Here is a 20,241-nt window from a genome sequence, read left to right as displayed (position 1 = left end):
ACCCCAAACTGACTAAAGAGAAAAATTTTCAACAGCAGAATACACAAAAATCCAGCCAGAAACCAGGAGCTTGTGGAACAGCGACCATCACCTGCTGGGAGATAGAGAATACTGAGGATACAGGGAGGATGCCAACCAAGAGGACCACCTGTTAATCAGTTCTCTATCTCCACCTGCTGGTAGATGTGTACTATCCCACTAGTCTCTGGATTCAACTGTTGCTGTTGCTGAGGAAGTTCATTTTTAAGGAGCCTAAGTTCAAAGTGGGAGGCCCAAAAAACAGTAATATTTACCCTGACTGAACGATCCTCCACGTACGCTGCTGACAGCTGAATCAACATCCCTGCTCTGCTGAGGCTCACCTCTGAAGAGGTTCACTGTAGCTGTAACAGAAGTGAATGGGAGAACCATCAGAGTGGGGATGCAGAAGCCTTTGGCTGCTCCCATTGTCAGCGATGCACGTGGTGGATCACTCAGTCAGGGTAAGTATTACTGCTTTTCTGGGTTCCTCTCCACAGTGTCCCTTTAATGAAGGTTTATTATTAGATAAGTGCATCTTCTATATTAGTGATTGCAAATTTGGGACCGCCTCAACCTTTTTTTTGCTCATCAGCTAGTGTTAGTATTTGTGTGGCCCCAGAAAAAAATTTTTCCGCCAATGCAGGCCAGGGAAGCCAAAAGGTTAGATACCCCTGATATACAGCATCTAATATTTTTTAATCAGAAATACATTGGCATTTCAGTAAACACATACCTTTATCAGCAAAATGCAGATAAAGTGAATTTAGCAAGTACTATTGGAACCATAACATATGTGTTATTCACAATGCACCAATAATCAGAAAAGACCCAAGGGAAACAGTCTACTCTAGGACATTAAAGACTTGATCTAACAAGCAAAATGGTTTGGCAATGCAATTGTACCTGAATACTTGTTCCTTTGTTGAATGTTCTAAGTACGAATTCTCTAAATTCCAGAAGCTTCCAAAATGAATAAATCTGAGGTGTCCGTATTCTAAGTAACCAGCAGTTTATGGGATTTTAAGGTACAATAAAATAAGTAAATCACTCATCCACTAAAATCAGCTTCTGGACTTTTAAGTAAATTAATATTTTGTTTCACTTTACACTCCCTAGTTGTTTTTATTATTGTGCCCCTACTACCTTTCACATACACATACAGTACACTTCACTGCAAATGCAACTATTTTCCATCTGAGGGAGAATAAGATGATCCTCTGATCATATAGAAACTAGCTTCTGAAAGCTAGAGGCAGCTAAAAATGTTAAATCAAAATTACAGCCCAAAAGACTAAAACCATTTCCTGTCACTGCAGACTAAGCACTTTCAAAGTTGTTTCAGCAGCAGCTCGGTGCATTCATCAGACTTTCCCAGATTTGCATCACAAGCCTTGGAAAGAATCACAAGTAATCAATCAACCAATGTTCCTTTAGTTATTAAAAGCATGTATGGAGAAGTTAGTGCTTTTTTTGAGCTAAGAACATTCATGTAATTAGTTGGTTTTCTTTTAGAAATCTTTAGCAAGCCACAAACAGAAATACAGAGGCTCTTACCTGGGACTTTTCAAACAGCAGACACAATGGACAGAGCTAATAATTGTGTTAGCTGCTTACAAAGAACCGACTGTCTTTCTCAGCTGCATACTTGATCAGCTTCATCTTACCTCCGAGTTGATTTTCCTCACACTGCTCTCTGAACATGGTATCTCATTCCGAAGTTTAGCAATCAATGCTTCAGGCTGGTGAATGGTTTCTTTCAGTTTGTGCACAAATATATGCATTTTAAATGTCACAACAAAGGGTACAAAAACTGTTTTCAATTTTGTTCCTGATTGGATAATTTGGGGCTCATAATTTCTTGAATTACTCTAGATTCTAAAAGTCTATCTGTTTTGCTGCTGTTCACAGCTCTATAATTTTGTGCATATAAGGAAGTGGTTGTGGACTATCTCGAATGTGCTTCCTGTTTTACTTATGTATATGAAAAAGAAGAAAAAAAGTGATGTCACAATGAGTTAAACTGCAGGCAGCTGTTCTTTCAGCCTCTCATACACAAACAGTATGGCAACAAAATGAACTAGATGTGACCCACTTTTCCTGAATGTTATTGATTACTGCTATCAGGCAGCTTTCCAAGATGAAAAATACATTACATTGGGTTGGAAAAAGTAAATGAATGAAATAATCATCTTATGCAAATACTGTTTAATTTTCCCTTAAGATGAGCACAAAAGGTTTTAGGAAAACTAGTGGTGACTTCAGGTACTTCAGCCTCTCAGGTTCCTCTCATTCACTTATGGACTAGACAAGTTGAGCGGCTGAAGTGGCGCCAAGTCATCACCGTTTTTCCTTTCTCTGGAAAATGTTTCCAACTCTGTATTCTCAGCTCTACTAGTAACATAATGCACTGCTCTTGAATACAGAGCTGTCCTGAAGACTGTACAGGTGGTGCGGCTGCAGAGTGTACAAGGGATATGGGGGAACACAGTGGGTGGGTGGGGGAGGGTACTAGGGGGCACGTCTCACAGAGCACAATTCTGGCTCAGGACACTCCTGTTTGAATGGAAGGAAATACGCGGGTCAGAGCTAACCAGGCAAAGTTAAGACTACTTTTCTGTTTTTTTATACTGTATGTTGCTTTGGATCCATAAGAGATTAACTAAGCCCCAGGCTGGGCAATTGTTGTGGCGAGGGAATCTTTATTAGAAAGGTACTGCAAATATGTGGACTGTATTTTTGCAACCACTGATGTAGGAAATTCCATTATATAATTAAAGATACTATACATTTTTTAAATTGAAATTGCAATATCTGCAGCAGATAGATTATCCTTGCCTACAGGTTACCTTGGATAAGAACATAAGAATAGCCATACTGGGTCAGACCAATGTCCCATCAAGCCCAATATCCTGTTTCCAACAGTGGCCAATCCAGGTCACAAGTACCTGGCAGAATCCCAAATAGTAGCAAGACTCCATGCTACTAATCCCAGGGTAGCTTCCCCCATATCTATCTCAATAATTTACAGACTCTGTATATAACTATTCCACAAGAGGCTGTGCAAGTCATGGCAATTGTTTTGGATTTGCATGCATATCTTCATCTGTTTCCTACACACTTTTTGGCTGATTTAACAGCATTAGCCATGTAGTATAATCGTTTCATATTTAAAGATCGTATTTATCAGCAAAAGTCTGAGATAGTCATAAGAACATCTTTTGCAACATCTTTGGTTAATTTATGACACACATGATACACATTGAACAAAACTGGGTACAGGTATGTGCTCCATAACATCCACATTACATTCTGCAAGAGTTGACGTTATGCAATTTGGACACTGTGTAAATTGGTCATTTTTTCACGTTTTAAAGTTTTAGATTACTGTATTTATTTGAAAAATTATTTATTGATTTCACCCTTGGCATACAATAAAAGAGTAAACATTATCCATATTAACAACAAAACATCCATAATATCTGTTGCAATCTCAAACCATTTCCCCTCCCCCCATCAGACGCCCCCCCCCCCCAAATGAGGTAAGAACTGCCCTTTGATTATCCATATACAGTAACTAAAAGACTATAATGGAGAAAAAACCCTCAACATTGGCTATATAACAGCTTGTTGAATTAAACAATGTCAGCCCAAATGAGCTTAAAGCAAGTAAATAATGTGAGTGTTATTGGGTGAATGAAGGCATTTGTCAGTATCTGAGCAAGCTGAGAAGATATAAGGAAAAAAATCTATTCTTGAGTAAGTATTATGTGGTGGTGAAAAATGAGAGTACTCTTTTCCTTTTGGATTTAAAAATCTCCAAGGATCTACAAGAGAAAAATTATCAATGAGATTATGAACTTCCAAATGTGTTTTGGATTTTGATAGTTCACAAGAAGACGATCTGTCTAGAAAAAGATCTTGGGTCTGGTTAAAGTCTCCTCCAATAATTAAGGGACAGTTCATATAATCTAATAATACAGTTTGGAGTTTTCTGAAAAATTCTGGTTGATCATATACTGGAGCATATACAGTATATTCAGTAAAACATATTCTATAGAATGCAACACAATATGAGCTAGATACAACCTTCCCTCTGTATCAGTTTTATGTGAGATAATGGAAATCGGCATATTGGTTTTATAGAGACACCATTTTTCTTTTTAATAGTGGCTGGGGAAAATAGATGATTGGAATAGCCCAGAATGGAAAATTTGAGAAGAAGCAGAGAGAAGGTGGGCTTCTTGAAGAAAAATTACATCTGGATGTTTAGATTTAAAATAGTTGTCTATTTTTTTTTTTTTGCTTAATTGGGTGATTCAACCCATTGACTATTGAAGGAGATGATGTGTATATCAGCCATTATCAAGATTGTACAGTAGTATGGTAGTAAGCAGAGAGACATAGAGAAATCCAATGGGTCTGCAGTAAGGACTCAAACAACAAAACCAAAAGGAAGGATTGCAGATATGATGTACAAGGCACAGGAACTTTATTTACTGTATTTTCGCTCCATAAGACGCACCCTAGATTTAGAGTAGGAAAGCCAGAAAAAAAAACATTCTGAACCAAATTGTGTACTAATATATACCAGGCTCTGCACCCAGCCCCCCTCATTCCCTGCCAGGCTCTGCACCCAACCCCACACTCCCTGCCAGGCTCTGCACCCTGTCTCCCCTTCCCTGCCAGGCTGATCCTTTCATTTTTCATATACACACCATACACACAGCAGATATAAATTATCAAAACTGACACATTTTGATCACTAAATTGAAAATAAAATCATTTTTCCTACCTTTGGTGATATCATGAGTCTCCTTCCTTCCTTTCTTTCATCCTTCCTTTACTCAGGCCCAACAATTGTCCCTTTCTATTTCCTCCCTCCCATGTCCCAAGTTCGTGCCCCCTCCCACTCACTGCCTTCCAGCCTTTGTTCTTTGACTGACCTTCCTCCCATGTCCCGAGTTCGTGCCTCCTCACTGCCTTCCAGCCTTTGTCCTTCATTCTCCCTCCCATGTCCCGAGTTAGTGCCTCCTCACCCTCACTGCCTTCCAAGCCTTTAGCCTTCCTCCCTCCCTGCCGTGCTGAAACCTGCCTACCCTCCGCCGATTCCTCCTCCTCTGGCCCAGGTTCACTGCTGCCGCTGCGCCGCAACTCAAAGAAGGGAAGGGTCAGCATGCAGTGATTGCACGTCGCCAGCACACAAACCTTCTCCCGATGTCAGAACGCTAGCCCTTCCCTTACCTTCTTTGAGTTGCGGCGCAGCATCAGCGGCGTCAGTGGACCCTGGCCAGAGGAGGAGGAATTGGCGGAGGGTAGGCAGGCTTCAGAACGGCAGGGAGGAAGGAAGGCAGTGTCCCTCCTCGAGGGCCACAATCCAGTCGGGTTTTCAGGATTTCCCTAGTGAATATGCATGAGATCTATTAGCACACAATGAAAGCAGTGCATGCAAATAGATCTCTTGTATATTCATTGGGGAAATCCTGAAAACCCGACTGGATTGCGGCCCTCGAGAAGGGACTTTGACATTCCTGATCTAAGGTATAGCATCAAAGACCAAAAAACATTTTGCAGTGAAAGAATTCAGTCACCTTGAGACACCCCCTCAGATTCTATATACGTTGCCCGAAATTAGGTGTGGAGCTCAGATGCATGCATAAACTAATTAGTCATTTGGGTACTAACAACCAATTATTGTCATTAATTGGAGTTTATTGACACTAATTTGGGTTTACACATGCATCTGCCTATGCCCAATTTTATAACACTTTATGCCCAAAGTGTCTCAAGGGCAAATCCAAAAAGGGGTGTGGCCTTAGGAAGGGCATATTTTTCCAAGAACCTAAATTTGAGCATCATTTATAGAATTTACTCTTTAGGGACAATTCTACAACTAGTCGACTTCATTTAGGCACCCTGAGGACACCCAGCAGAATCTAATTTCATATTGGCACAGGGATATTCATGCCTCATTATAGAATACTAGTGTAATCTGGTATTGGGTCATCTAACATTTATGCACCCATAGACCTGATGTAAATGTGGAGGCCCAAATGCAGCAAGGAAACATATAACTTATGGTATTCTGTCCATGTGTAAGTCCTTCTTGCATTTATGCATTATGTAAATTATGGATGCCATGACAGATTAGTGCTTAGGAGCCCTGCTGGCACTTTTGCAGACAAGAATATACAGTACTTACATTTACGTGTGCTAGGGGCTAGTGCTGCCTGATTCGCGATTCAAATCGATTCACCGATTCACGTCGGGTGAATTGATTCGAATTGATTTGTTTTTGAAAAAAAATCAAACTTACCAATTCGTCAACCCCCTTGCAAGAGACCTGTTCGGGCTTTCTCTCTGCCACTGGAGTCCTTGCTTCTGATGTAACTTCCAGTTTTGCAAAACCAGAAATTACACCAGAAGCAAGGACTCTGGTGGCAGAGGGAAAGCCCAAACGGGTCTCTGCGTGCAGATCGGCAGCAGCAAGGCTCTCTCTTCCCCGGCCGGAAGTATTTCTCCTCTCCTCCCTGGCCAGGCAAAAGCGTCAATAGCAAATACAATTCACTACCCTGACGCTACTCCGGGCACCTACTCTCCATTCGGATGCCCAAGCGGAAACAGGAAGTTTTCACTGAGGGCGGGCCGCAGTGGAGAGAAGATACAAGGAGTGGTGGCAGAAGTTGATCTCTAAATAACTACCGTCACCGGCAACATGTTGTAACATCAAAATAAAGGTAGATGGGGGGGAGGGGCGATGGACTTGGGGGAGTTGGTGGACTGGAGGAGAGATGGGGAGAAGATGGATGGGAGAGATGAACTTGGTGGAGGGGGAAGATGGATCGTGGAGGTGGGAGATGGACTTGAGGGAGATTATGGAGGGGAGATGGACTTGGGGGAGAGGGAGAGATGTACTTAGGGGAGTTGGTGGACTGGAGAGGAAGAGATGGGGAGAAGATGGATGGGAGAGGTGAACTTGGTGGAGGGGGAAAGATGAATGGTGGAAGGGGAAATGGACTTGGGGGAGATTGTGGAGAGGGGAGATGGGGGAGGGATAGAAGAAATAATCTGAGAGGGACAGAGATGGGATTTAGAGAGGCATGGGATTTAGGAAGGGAAGGAACAGAAAGGGAGAGAAGTTGGACACAAGGGATAGTGTAGAGAGGGGATAGAGATACTGGATAGGAGGGTAGTTAGAAAGAGAAAGGGAGAGCTGGTGGGGAAGGAGGGAGAGATGCTGGATGAAAGGGTAGTTGAGAAAAGGAGAGATGGTTAATGGTGGATGGTGGATCTGGGGATGGCAGGGTCCATCGCTGCAGCTACAGGAATAAAGATGGAAAAAAGGAAAGATGCCTGACCTCCAGGGGAGGGAAGGGAAATGGAAGGGGAGGACAGAAAAGGAAGATGGATGGTTACCACGGAGAAAGAAGAAAACGACAAATGGGCAAGAGACCCTGGCAAGCAAGTTATCAGAAGACGTTTGTTGCAGAGCCTGGGACCAACATGATTTGAAAAATGACCAGACCACAAAAGGTAGAAAAAATAATTTTATTTTCTGTTTTGTGATTATAATATATCAAATTTGAAATTTGTATCCTGCCAGAGACCGCGAACGTGAGCTAGGATTAACAGAGAGAGAAAAAGTCTTTTTTGTTTGTTTATTTTGTTTACACCACAGCACCAGTGTGGGTAGGAGAGGGCAAAGGGGATGAAGAGGCTATAAAATAAACCCACCAGGATGTTTGGAAAAAAAAACCCAATTGGGCAGGAAAATCGAATCGAAAAATCGATTCAATAGGCTGAATCGAATCGAAATATTTTTTCCTGAATCGGGCAGCAATATTAGGGGCATGTCATTATGAGCTGTCATTATGTGTTCTTAGGACTGTTTATTAAAAACTGTACGTTGGAGTAAAGGAGGGAGGAGGGGATACCAGAATCTTTCAAATACCTCCATTGGCTAAATGCACACAAGGCAGGCCTTTTTCAAAAGAGGAGCAAAGATGATTGTAAAAGAGACAAGACCTAGAAGCAATTTGAGAAAATGTCCTTTCACAGGGATAACAGTCTCCTGAAGGTGGTAGAGGGAAAGAAAGCATGGGATGTGCTGGGGGATGGGCAATAAACTGAACTGCAAGAATGGATTAAAGTAGCATAGAAGATGGAGGTGGGCACACATCCAACATATTCTCTGTTTCTATAATGGATTATCACTGTGAGGAGAGTGTGACATAGTGGTTACAGCTACAGCCTTAGCACCCTGAGACTATGGGCAAGTCACTTAATCATCCACTGCCCCAGGTACATTATACAAAGTGTGAATCCACTGGGACAGATTGGGAAAATGATTAACGTACCTGCATGTAAACCGCTTTGAGTGTGGTTGTATAACTACAAAAAGGCAGTATACAAATCCCAATCCCTTGATAGTAAACCACTTGTATTGTAACCTACTTGCATCCTATGTACTGACAAAATATACCTTTACTGTAACCCACTTGTATCCCATGTACTGACAAAATGAATCTTTAATGTAAACCACTTGCATCCCATGTACTGACTAAACATATCTTTATTGTAAACCGTTTCTATCCCATGTACTGTCAAATGTATCTTTATTGTAAACCGCTTCGAACTTCACGGTATAGCGGTATATAAGAAATAAATTATTATTATTATTATTATTTATTTATCTATCTTATCTGTGATGTAGTTCACTTTAAGTAATTGGAAAAGTGAATCACACAGTTATACAGAGAGATGGCTTTAAATTTGCCCTCCTTCTTGACTGCTTTGTACTACTTAGGATAATGGAGAAACAATCTGCTTTTTAATTATATGAATATTTCTAGTATAATAGGGTGTGGTTGAATTTTTCTGTCTTTCTTCCCAAGCCTAAGTACAATCAGTATTTATATGAAAAACTACTTAGGAAATGTAATGTCTTTGTTTCCTGTAGGTTATACCATCTCAAAAACTAACCCCTCCCACCTCTGTCCCACCACTTTGCAAATGGCTCTTATGCATGCCTAAAAATTACCCCCCTCCTCCAAACCACACCATTCTCTAAAACTGTACCCTGCAACCAGCGGTGTAGCGAGGGGTAGTTGTACCCAGCATCCCTCCCCTGTGGGAGGTGACTCTTAAAAATTCATTCTCCCCTGCCTCCCCTGTACCTCTTATAGTTGTTATTGGAAGTGAATAAGATCACTTACCCACTGCTCATGCCGGTTGAGCCTGCCCTCTGATGTCACTCCCTGGTCCTGCATACAGGAAGTGATGTCAGAGGGAGGGCTGAGGCTGGCACGGGCAGCAGGTAAAGACTTTACTCACTGCCAGTAACTACAAGAGGTATGAGGGAGGTAGGGGAGAATGCATTTTTAAGAGGACCCCCCTCCCCCCACAGGGGAGGAATGCTGGGTGCCAACACCCCTTGTGCATAATAATAATAACAACAACAGTTTATATACCGCAGGACTGTGAAGTTCTATGCGGTTTACAATGATTAAAAATACTACAAATTGAGTGGATCTAACAGAGTTACAATGATTAAAGATGCTTCAAATTGAGTAGAACGAACAAAGTTAGAAATTAGTGACTAACAATTCTAGAGATCAGTTGTTGTGAGAAAGGTTGTGCAGATCAGCTACCTAAGTACTTCAGGAATAGATATGTTTTGAGGTGTCTCCTAAATTCCCCATAGTTATCAGCATGCATGCATAAGCAATTGTTCTAGATCTTTGACCCATAATGCTGCTTGATAAGAGAAAAGATGTTAATGATGTCTTTTAAATTTACATCTTCTAACCGGTGGAGAAACAAACTTCAAGTGTGAGCTTCTCTTGTGTCTATTGGTTGAGAAAGAGAAGAGGTCAGTTATATATTTAGGGGCTAAACCGGATAGTACTTTGAAGCAGAAACATCCAAACTTAAACTTCACACGTGCTTCCATCAGCAACCAGTGCAGGAATAAGTAGGAAAGAGTTACATGATTGGACTTCTTCAACCCGAAAATCAGCCTTTTGCACCAGTTGTAATAGCTGCATATTCTTCTGGGAAATTGCCAGATGGGCGATATTATAGTAATCAAGTTGGCTCAGTATAAGGGATTGTACCAAAATTCTGAATGATGACATATCAAAATATGCTCTAATGGACCGAAGCTTCCAGAGAGTAAAAAAACCCTTTCTAACCAAAGAATCCACCTGGTCTTTCATGGTTAGGCCCTGGTCCAGTATTAACCCCAAGACCTTCATAGTAGATTGAATAGGGTAATTAAGTTTATTGATGTATAGTGATGCTTTAGAGTCAAGTGGGCGTGGCGAGGCTATAAAGAATTTTGTTTTTTCTGAGTTAAGCTTCAGCCTAAATTCAGTCATCCATTGTTCCATCAAGTTTAGTACTTCTGTTGCCTTAGGAGTAACTTCAGAGAGAGAGGTAGCGAATGGGATAATGATCGTAAAGTCATCTGCGTAACTAAATAATTTTATCCCTAGCTGGGTCAATTGCGCACCTAATGATGACATGTAAACATTGAAAAGTAATGGGGATAATGATGAACATAAGAACATAAGAAATGCCTTCACCGGATCAGACCGAGGTCCATCTTGTCCGGCGATCCGCGCACGCGGAATGCCAGATGAATTACTCCAGGTATCGGATAGATTGTAATTGTAACGTACTTGATAATTGCGGGACATAAGAAAACCTCGGAACCAGTCTAGCACCTGTCCTCTGATACCAATTGCGTCTAAGCATTGTAACAATTTCCCATGGTCCACTAAGTCAAAGGCAAAACTCATGTCAAATTGCATAATTGAGGCCCCTGCTGAATAAGAAGCGTAAGTTATCCAAGATGGCCGCAATTACTGTCTCAGTGCTAAACAAAGGTCTAAAACCAGTTTGAGTTTCATGTAAAAGAGAGAACTGATCAAGATATTCCATCAATTGGGTATGTACCAATACTTCCATGATTTTTACAAAAAATGGAATGGATGTCACTGGTCTATAGTTGGTTACTAATGCTAAAGATTCTTTACAATTTTTTGGAATTGGGGTTATTATTATGTGACCATTATTAGTAAGGAATTTTCTATTTTTAAAATTATTCAGCAAAGTTAGTTTGAAGTCTAATGGAGCTGCTTTCATAATTTCTGGGGGGCATGAGTCCAAAATGCAGTATTATTTAGTGTACTTGTTATAGAATTTGTTATAATTGTTCCATTCTAAATCTTGAAAGGAGTTCCAAATCATATCTGCTGTTATTTCATTACCTTGTAAGGTAGCTATTTGATGGGCATATATGTCATTTGGTATTTCATTACCTTGTAATCTATGTCATTTGTCGAACAGTTATTTCTTAAGTTTATAATTTTTGAATTAAAATGCTGTGATAGATCATTTGCTGAAGGTAGCTTAATATTATGCATGGATTGAGTGTAGTGTGTGGTGTCAAATAAATTTGTAACCAAGATGAACAGTTCTTATGTGTTGATTCCATTCGAGCTTGTATTGGATGAGTTAATTTTGGATGAGTAGAATGCTTTACATTTTTCTTTTATCAATTGTTTGTAGCTTTTTATGTTGGATCTCCAGTTGTTCCGGTCTGATACCTTTCCCATTTTTTTCAAGATCCTTTCCAAACATCTTACTAATTGTTTCATTTTTAATAGTTCAGTGTCAAACCATTTATTATATTTATTTGAGCAGCTTTTACTATTTCGTTTAGGGGTGATTTCATCTAAAATGGATGTGCTTGTTTTCATCCAGTGATCCCAAAAATCAACTCCTTCTCCTTTCTCCGCTCGTAATTCATATTGTGAGCAATAATCCTCTGGATTGATATGGCCCCTAGTGAGATGTTCTATTTTTATCCTTGGGTATGTTTTAGTTTTTAGATGGAACCAGTTTAAATTAAAATAATAAGTAAAGTGATCAGACCAGATATCATGACACCAGGTGCCGTCAGATAGAGAGATGGGAGGATCTAAAATCTCCTTTGTGGGCATAGCTATCACATCTAAATGATGGCCTTTTTCATGTGTTTATGTGGGTAAAGGGAGATTATAATTAAGCAAAGATAGAAAGTTTTTAAAATCTTTTGCATCTGGATTGTCCTCTTTGTCTAAATGTAAGTTTATGTCTCCTGCAATAATATTATATGAAGGGGTAATTGAATTATGTAGAACAAATTTGCAGAAGTCTCCCTAGCTTTTGACCAACTTTTTGGTGGGGCATAAAATAATATACAAGAGAGGGATTCTTCAAGTTCCTTATTGCTAATTTTACAGGCTAGTATTTCTAGCTGGTTGGTCATTTTGGAATCCAATGATTCAAATTCAAATCCTTCTTTAAGAAAGCTGCTAATCATCCCCCTCTACTGCAGTTTATCTTTTTCACTTCATGTTTATTATAAATATAAATTGGTCTTGGTTTAGATTTTTTTATTAGCCTTTAGGGTCTTTGGGTTTCTTGAATAACATAAAAAATATGCATAAAGTTACTCCTGCATCATAGCAGGTACAACTTTTGGGTAGGCTATAGGTACAAATCATATTTTTCACACCTGACCATAAGACGCACCCTAAATTTAGAGTAGGAAAACAAGAAAAAAACCCATTCTGAACCAAATTGTGTACTAATACATACCAGGCTCTACACCCAGCCCCCTTTACTCCCTGCCAGGCTCTTCACCCACTCCCACACTCCTTGCCAGGCTCTGCACCCTATATCCCCTCCCTCCCAGGCTCTGCACCCTGTCTCCCCTTTCCTGCCAGGCTCTGCACCCTGCAAGGCTCTGTTCCTTTCATTTTTCATATACACACAACACACACAGCAGATATAAATTCTCAAAACTGTCATTTTGATCACTAAATTGAAAATAAAATCATTTTTCCTACCTTTATTGTCAGTTGATTTCATGAATCTCCTTCCTTCCTTTCTTTCTTCACTCAGGCCCAACAACTGTCCCTTTCTATTCCCTCCCTCCCATGTCCCAAGTTCATGCCCCATCCCCTTCACAGCCTTCCAGCCTTAATTTATTTATTCAGTTTTATATACCATTCTCCCAGAGAAGCTCAGAACGGTTTGTCCTTCATCCTCCCACCCATGTCCAGAGTTTGTGCCCCCTCCCCTTTGCTGCCTTCCAGCCTTTATCCTTCATCCTCCCTCCCTCCCATGTCCCAGGTTCGTGTCCCCTCACCCTCACTACCTTCCAGCCTTTGTCCTTCGTCCTCCCTCCCTGCTGCACTAAAGCCTGCCTTCCTCCCTCCCTGCCGTGCTGAAGCCTGCCAACCCACCGCCAATTTCTTCTCCTCTGTCCCTGATCCACCGCCACTTGCCACAATTCCAAGAAGGGAAGGGCCAGCATGCAGCGATTCCATGTCGCTGGCCAACAAGCTTTCCCCCGACATCAGTTCTGACATCGGAGAGAAGGAAAGGACCAGTTAATCAGCCAATCAGCTGGCCCTTTCCTTACCTTCCTGGAGTTGTGGTGGCGGCGACAGGCAGGCAGGGAGCAGCGGCGGGGGAAGGCAGCAGTCAGTCCACGAACCCCCAACAAATACGACGGTGTGGGTGGGGGGTATTTTAAAAATTTATCTTCGCTGCATAAGACACATCGACATTTCCACCCACTGTGGGATGGAAAAAAAGTGCGTCTTATGGAACGAAAAATACAGTATTTACCAAATTACATTCACAATACCAAAATCTATCCAGACTGTATCTGCAAAATGGAAGAAATTTTGACATAAACAATAAAAAAATAATATCTGAAGCTAAGTCTTATCAAAGGAGGCAGTCAATTTTAAGAAATTGAAGAAAAAAACAGAGAGACCTATGCTCCATAAATCTTAGAACAGCTAGTGCCATAGAAAATAATTTTCTTAATTCTAAGGCTTAAGGTATTTGGTCTGTGAAGTTACTTATACATAAATGTTTGTTTTTCTCAATATGATTCTTTTTTTCTTATTTAGCAGAAACCATTTTAACCAGCATAATAGGAATTCACAACTTCTTAGTTCAACTATTAAGGAGAAAGATGAGACCTGAAGCACTTTATAACTGTGTTTAAAAAGCAACTAACCTTTCCTTTTCCACCTGCTTCTCCTTCCTTCCCTGTTGCTGTTGTCAGTGCTGCTGCTGCTGCTGCTGCTGTTGCTGCTGAGGGTGCTGCTGCTATTTGATAAGCTCTGTGAATCTGATTGGACGTCACTGCTCTCTTCCGAGACTTCATAGAGTTCTTTCACCTCATCCCCAGTGTCCTTCTGCAAATTCAGTAGGTATTTAGGTAAGCTGTGTTTTCTTTTTTTTTATTTATGCAATTTTACATTTGACAATAATACAAGTCAAAAAGAAAGCATACAATGTAAACAGAAATAGTATCTGGAACAAAATGTTCTTACATCACAAATTTTTAAAGCCATAAACTATATATCCTCTATAATAAAACCCTTACCCGCGCATGCGCTGTTGAAACGGCGTGATCCCTGCTGCTGTGATTTCTGCTTCCATGCCGAATTCGATTTGCAGCGTGAGCAATTTCAGCGGTGGTGGCGGTTTGACTCCTGTGCTGCCGCTGACGGGACGCCTCTTCTCACCCCGGACCAGCAAACGCAGCAGCCACGGGGCATTTGATAGGCCGGCCCACTTCAATAATGCGAGGTGGGCTGGCCTAGCAAAAGCCCTTAGGCTGCCTGGGCTAGTGGATGCTGGACAGGGGGAGCAGGGAAAGGAGAAGGGTACTACTGGACAGGGGGATCAGGTAAGGGGTGCTGCTGGACATGGGGGGAGCAGGGAAGAGGTGCTGCTGGACAGGGGGGAGGTAAAAGGAAGGGAGAAGGCTACTGCTGGACAGGGGGAGCAGGGAAGAGGTGCTGCTGGACAGGGGGGAGGTAAAACGAAGGGAGAAGGGCTGCTGCTGGACAAGGGGAGCAGTGAAGGGGTGCTGCTGGACAGGGGGAAGGTAAAACGAAGTGAGAAGAGTTGCTGCTGGACAGGGGGAGCAGGCAAGGGGTGGTGGTAGACAGCCGAGGAAAGAGAGAGAAAGAAAGAAAGACAGAAAGACAGCGGCCAAGGATAGAGACAGAAAGAAAGACAGAGAGAAATCAGCCAAGGAGATAGAGAGAGAAAGAAAGACAGACACACACATCTATTCTAGCATCCATTAATGTAACGGGCTTAAAGACTAATTACAAAATAAAGTTAGTCCACAATATGAGGGGACAAAGCTGAAAAAAATAGGCTGAGTAAAAAAGAAACCAAAAAAGTGGACAATAAAGATGAAGCTAGAAAGCCCCCGAACAATTCTCACTGAGCAGATTACTTGAAATCAATTTTCATGGAGTGCTTAATCTTTGTCCTTTAGTAGAAATAAATTTAGACAGCTGCTGCAGCTCATAAAAAACAGATCTATTATCCTTATAAACCATTACACACTTACAGGGAAAACACAAAATGAAGATAGCTCCTAACTGCACTACCTGAGGTCTTAATAGGAGGAATTGTTTCTTCTCTTCTGTGTAGGTCTAGAAACATCCGGATACATTCTTACTTTATACGTCATAAAGTAAACATCTCTATGCTTACAGAACATTTTAAGCAACCATTTTCTATCAGAACCAGAAGAGTAGCAGGAACCTGGGCTTCAGTATCAGACCTCTTCAGGAAATTAGTTAAGTCCAAACTATCTGCAGATAAATTATACTGATTAGGACTCTGAGCTTTTATCCTCTAGGCAAATAATACATTTTTGAGAGAGGTAGATATGAGGCCTCTAGTACTTTCAAAATCTCAGTCAAATATCTTTTGAACATATCTTGAGCTGTAACTGAAAAGACTTTTGGAAAGTTTATGATCCTGCGATTGCACCTTCTGATAGCATTTTCCAGCATTTCTTGTTTAAAATGTAGACTCCCACAGTCTTTTACCCATGTTAAAGCTTGTGCTTCCAATACTTTAAACCTGGTTTCACAGTCTAAAGATTTATTTTCCAAGGTTGATATTCTATTCTTTATTTCTAAATTCTCTGAGAGTACCATTGTGTAGCAGGAAGAAACTTGCTGTATTTGATTGCCTAGAGAGAGTTGTAAATTAGAAATAGCTTCCCAGATAGCCTCCATATAAAAAAACCCTAGGCCTTTGCAGGGGAGCAATCTCTATCCAGAACCCTCGGTGGAAATTAAAGTACCTGGAGCCGCATTCAGCAAAGAAACCTGCGTAGCCTCCACTTCGTGGGATTGTTTCAGTTACTCCACCAGTTGTGCCGACAATTCCTCTTGTCCTGAATCAGAAATGGACCTTCTGCTTTGTTGAGCCAACAGGGAGACATCCCAAGCCGGCTCAGCCCCCAACATAGCCCCCGTAGCCACACAACGATTGGAGGGATCTTCGGCTGGAGGAAGCATGCAGGCTGAGGCATGTGAGAACTCCTTTGAAGGCGCCACTCTATCTCCAGTTAAATAACACTAAATATCAGATAATGAATATCTAAATTCCTCTTGGTGAGAAGGAAGATGAAGTAAAAGGATCCTACATAAAAGAATCTCAGTTGTATTTAAATTCAGTATAAGACGATTGTCATCCACTCCTAAATTTTACAAATAATCATTCCTACTTTATAAAAAGCCTCATCTGATGATTTCTTAAAAGAAGAAAGAAGATGCATCATCTGCATAGTCGATTAAACATTCCAAGTTCATGTAATAGAGTGTAGAAAGAGATTAGGTTCTTACCTTGATAATATATTTTCCAGTAGATAGGGATGGTATGCTGAACCATAGGGTTGTCCATTTGTGTTAACAAGCATACTACAGAAGATGTCAATCACAGCTTTTCAATTCCTCCTCCTTCTCTACAGTTTTGCTGCCCCCTTCAGTTCATACCAAAGCCAGCGACAGCCCTACAGAAGAAGACAGGAGAAGGAGAGATACAGGGAATTCCCCAAAACCAAGTGTCTGATCTGCTCACATGACTTTAAAACAATCACCGAAGAAACAGTAATGTAGTTAAAACATTAACAAGTTTCAAGTTTATTATGTCTTGACATACCGCTTTTCATACCAAAGCGGTTTACATCTTTACAGTGTTAAAAAAATTAATTAAAAGTTGGGGAAAAGGACAAATAAACTAATAGTAACTATTAAGACAAAAATTGAAACAAAGGGAGAAAGGGTAGGGATACAATATTAAAAATAAAAGGAAAAGGTACAGGAGAAAACATCAAGGAAGTTGGGTTGTCTGAAACAAGCCTCTTCACTTTTTTTTATTTCTTATCGTAAATCTCATAAGCACCTTTGAAGAGAAAAGTTTTAAGATTGGTTTTAAAGTTATTTAAACTAGTTTCTTGCTGTAGGGTTAGGGGAAGGGCATTTCATAGTATTGGCGCAACTACTGAGTAAGTGGTTTTTCGTGTTGTAATATAGAATAGCTGTCGGATTGAGAGGAGAGTCAGAAGATGTTGCTGAGATGATCTCAGTGATCTTGAAGATTCATAAGGAATTAAGAGCCTGTCAATGAGCATGAGGGAGTGATTGAGTTGAACTTTAAATGCTAGTAAAAGAGTTTTGAATGAGATTCTGAGAGTCATGGGTAATCAGTGAGCTTTTTTCAGAGGGGAAACATGGTCAATTTTTTTTGCCTTAAAGATAATTTTAATAGCTGTATTTTTAATTATCTGTAATCTCTGATCTGTTTTTGGGTGATTCCCTGATAGAGGGAATTGCAATAGTCTAAGGTGGAAATGACCAAAGAATGGATATGAATATTGAGAGATTTTGGGTCTAGAAGAGATGAAATAGAGCATATCATCCTTAGTTTAAAGAAACATTTTTGCACTACAGAGCTGATTTGGGCTTTAAAAGAGAGTGCATTGTCAAGAATTACACCTAAAAGTTTAATAGTCCATACCAGATGGCTTGGTATGAAAGAGATGCATAATTGGGATTTCAGCATTTCATTTTCTTTAGTTGGAAAAAGCATAGCCTTCGTTTTGGCAATATTAAGGGCTAGTAAATTCTGAGATAACCATTTACTAATAAGGGTAAGTTTTGGGTTGATTTCCTGAATGAGTTGAATATCATCCGTGTATGCAAAGAAAGTAAACCAACGGATTGTGCGATAGTAAGAAGCAGAGAAAGAAAGAGGTTGAACAACATTGGTGAAAGAATGGAGCCTTGAGGTGCATCTGAAGCTTGTGTGTAAGATTCTGATGAGGATGTTGGAAGGCAAACCTGGTATTGCCTTTCAAAGATGTATGATTGGAACCATTTCAGAGCGGTCCCTGAGATACCTAATGATTCAAGGCGGTTAAGAAGAATTGAATGATCAATAGTGTCAAACGCAGCAGACAAATCTAATGAGATCAAGAGGACTGATTTTCTTTGATCAATGTAATTCCAAATGGTTGTGACTAGGCCTAGCAGCAAAAGCTCTGTGGAGTGATGGGGTCTGAAACCAGTTTTATTAGGGTGGATTGCATTTGTTTGGTCCAAGAATGGTGTCAGCTGATTAAAAATAATCTTTTCAGTGACTTTAGCGAGAAACGGGATGTTAGCTATTGGGTGAAAATTGCACCAATCTGGAGAAGTGCCTGAAGGTAGTTTCAAGATCGGTTTAATGCTGGCTAACTTCCATTGTTTTGGAATAGTGCTGGTGGAAAGGCTATTTCCTATTAAACTTTGGATGAAAGCTCCGAAGATGGAGAAGCTTTTTTTAAGTAGGAAAGGTGGCAAAGAATCAGAACTATTACTTGACATGTTGACTGATTGAATTGTTCTTTAAATTTCTGATAATGAAGGGATACTGAATTTGGTGAATGAACTAAAAGAAATGAAATTAGGCTTGTCCAGTGAACTGATGGGAGCTGCTAAATTTTGCGAAAGTAATCTGTTACGGACAGAATAAAATTTTTGCCAAAGTAATTAGCTAAATCTTGTGCAAGGGGGATGGAAGCAGAAAAAAGGGATGGAAACAGAAACTGATCCTTCCTTATTTCTACTGGAGGTAAGTGATTTCACAATGGCATAAAGGGCAGACATATTTTTGGCCGCAATGATTTTCTTGTTATAATAAGGTTTTTTGCCTTCTTGAAGGGCAATTTTGTAATGTGAAGCTTGCTCTTTAAAAAGATCTTTAGAAGAGACAAAACCAAGACAATTCATTTCCAAATTCAAAATCCAATTGAAAGCTAAAGTGCTGGTGTGCAATAATAACTCCAGTGATAACTCCAGTGAAGTGCAATGATAATTCCAGTAATGTGAAGATCTCTAAATCTTGATGCAAAAGGATACTTAAAAGACGTTCCACAATTGTCCAAACACAAAGCAGGGGCCTGAACGGCAACAAGTCTCTTGCCCTTCCTCAACTCAGTTACTCAGATAAGATGTTTGGGTTATGTTGTTTTTACATGAGTGTTTGTACATTTTATTTGCAGTTTAGTTCCTCCTCTTGACAAAGACTTTATTGAAACATGGCTTGTGTTGAGGAAGGGCAAGAGACTTGTTGCCATTCAGGCCCTTGCTTTGTGTTTGGACAATTGTGGAACGTCTTTTAAGTATACTTTTGTATTAAGATTTAGAGATCTTCACATTATTGGAATTATCATTGCACTTCACTAGAGTTATCACTGGAGTTATTATTGCACACCAGCACTTTAGCTTTCAATTGGATTTTGAATTTGGAAATGAATTGACTTGGTTTCGTCTCTTCTAAAGATGGCTGGGCCGCTCATCTGCTACTTTGAGTTCATTGGACTTTCTAGCTAAGTTATTATATTTGTTTATTTTTGCCCACTGAACTGAGCGTATCCCTTGTGCCATCTTTATATTTGTGCTTGTACCTGTCTCCGTCTTCATACTTGTCTTTTAATCTTGTAGATGTATGTGTTTTAAATGTTTTGATTATCATTAGAAGTATTTTAAGCTAATAAAGTATTAAAGTGTTCATAAATATGACAAGTTCTGTATATTATACTCATGCTTTTGAGTTTCTATTAATTGGATTATGTGTTTAAGGGATTCTTTATGTTTATTATATTAACTATTTTTGAATTTCCTTTGCTTTCTGAATTTCTCTCAGTTTTGTTTGATTGAAACTTAGTTGCCAAGTCTTTGACCAATGCTCCAGTAGGAGTAGTTCCTGCGTCATACTGTCGGGCACTGTGCTTTTGCCTACTGTGCTTTTGCCTACTATGTTGCATAGTTTGGCGTCATCGGCGAATAATGT

General features: G+C 40.2%; 1 protein-coding gene across 9 annotated transcripts in view; it reads right to left on the bottom strand.

Annotated features, from left to right (window-relative positions):
• The window catches only part of ASXL2 (ASXL transcriptional regulator 2), a 212,289-nt gene that overhangs the window by 91,273 nt on the left and 100,775 nt on the right, over positions 1 to 20,241 (bottom strand). For 6 of the 9 annotated variants that reach the window (XM_033936461.1, XM_033936463.1, XM_033936465.1 and 3 more), the window contains one exon: positions 14,105 to 14,285. The exons of 1 other annotated variant lie outside the window; for it this stretch is intronic. In XM_033936461.1, the coding sequence (XP_033792352.1) occupies positions 14,105 to 14,285 (181 nt within the window). Of the gene's footprint in view, positions 1 to 1,685; positions 1,782 to 14,104; positions 14,286 to 14,476; positions 14,610 to 20,241 lie in introns of those variants that run through there. 2 more of the 9 variants (XM_033936470.1, XM_033936468.1) reach the window with 2 other exon arrangements.

Source organism: Geotrypetes seraphini, chromosome 3, assembly GCF_902459505.1.
Source record: "Geotrypetes seraphini chromosome 3, aGeoSer1.1, whole genome shotgun sequence".
In the NCBI taxonomy this organism is placed as follows: Eukaryota; Metazoa; Chordata; class Amphibia; order Gymnophiona; family Dermophiidae; genus Geotrypetes; species Geotrypetes seraphini.
The sequence above is the reverse complement of the archived record's forward strand: the minus strand, read 5'-3'. Positions and strand labels throughout refer to the sequence as shown.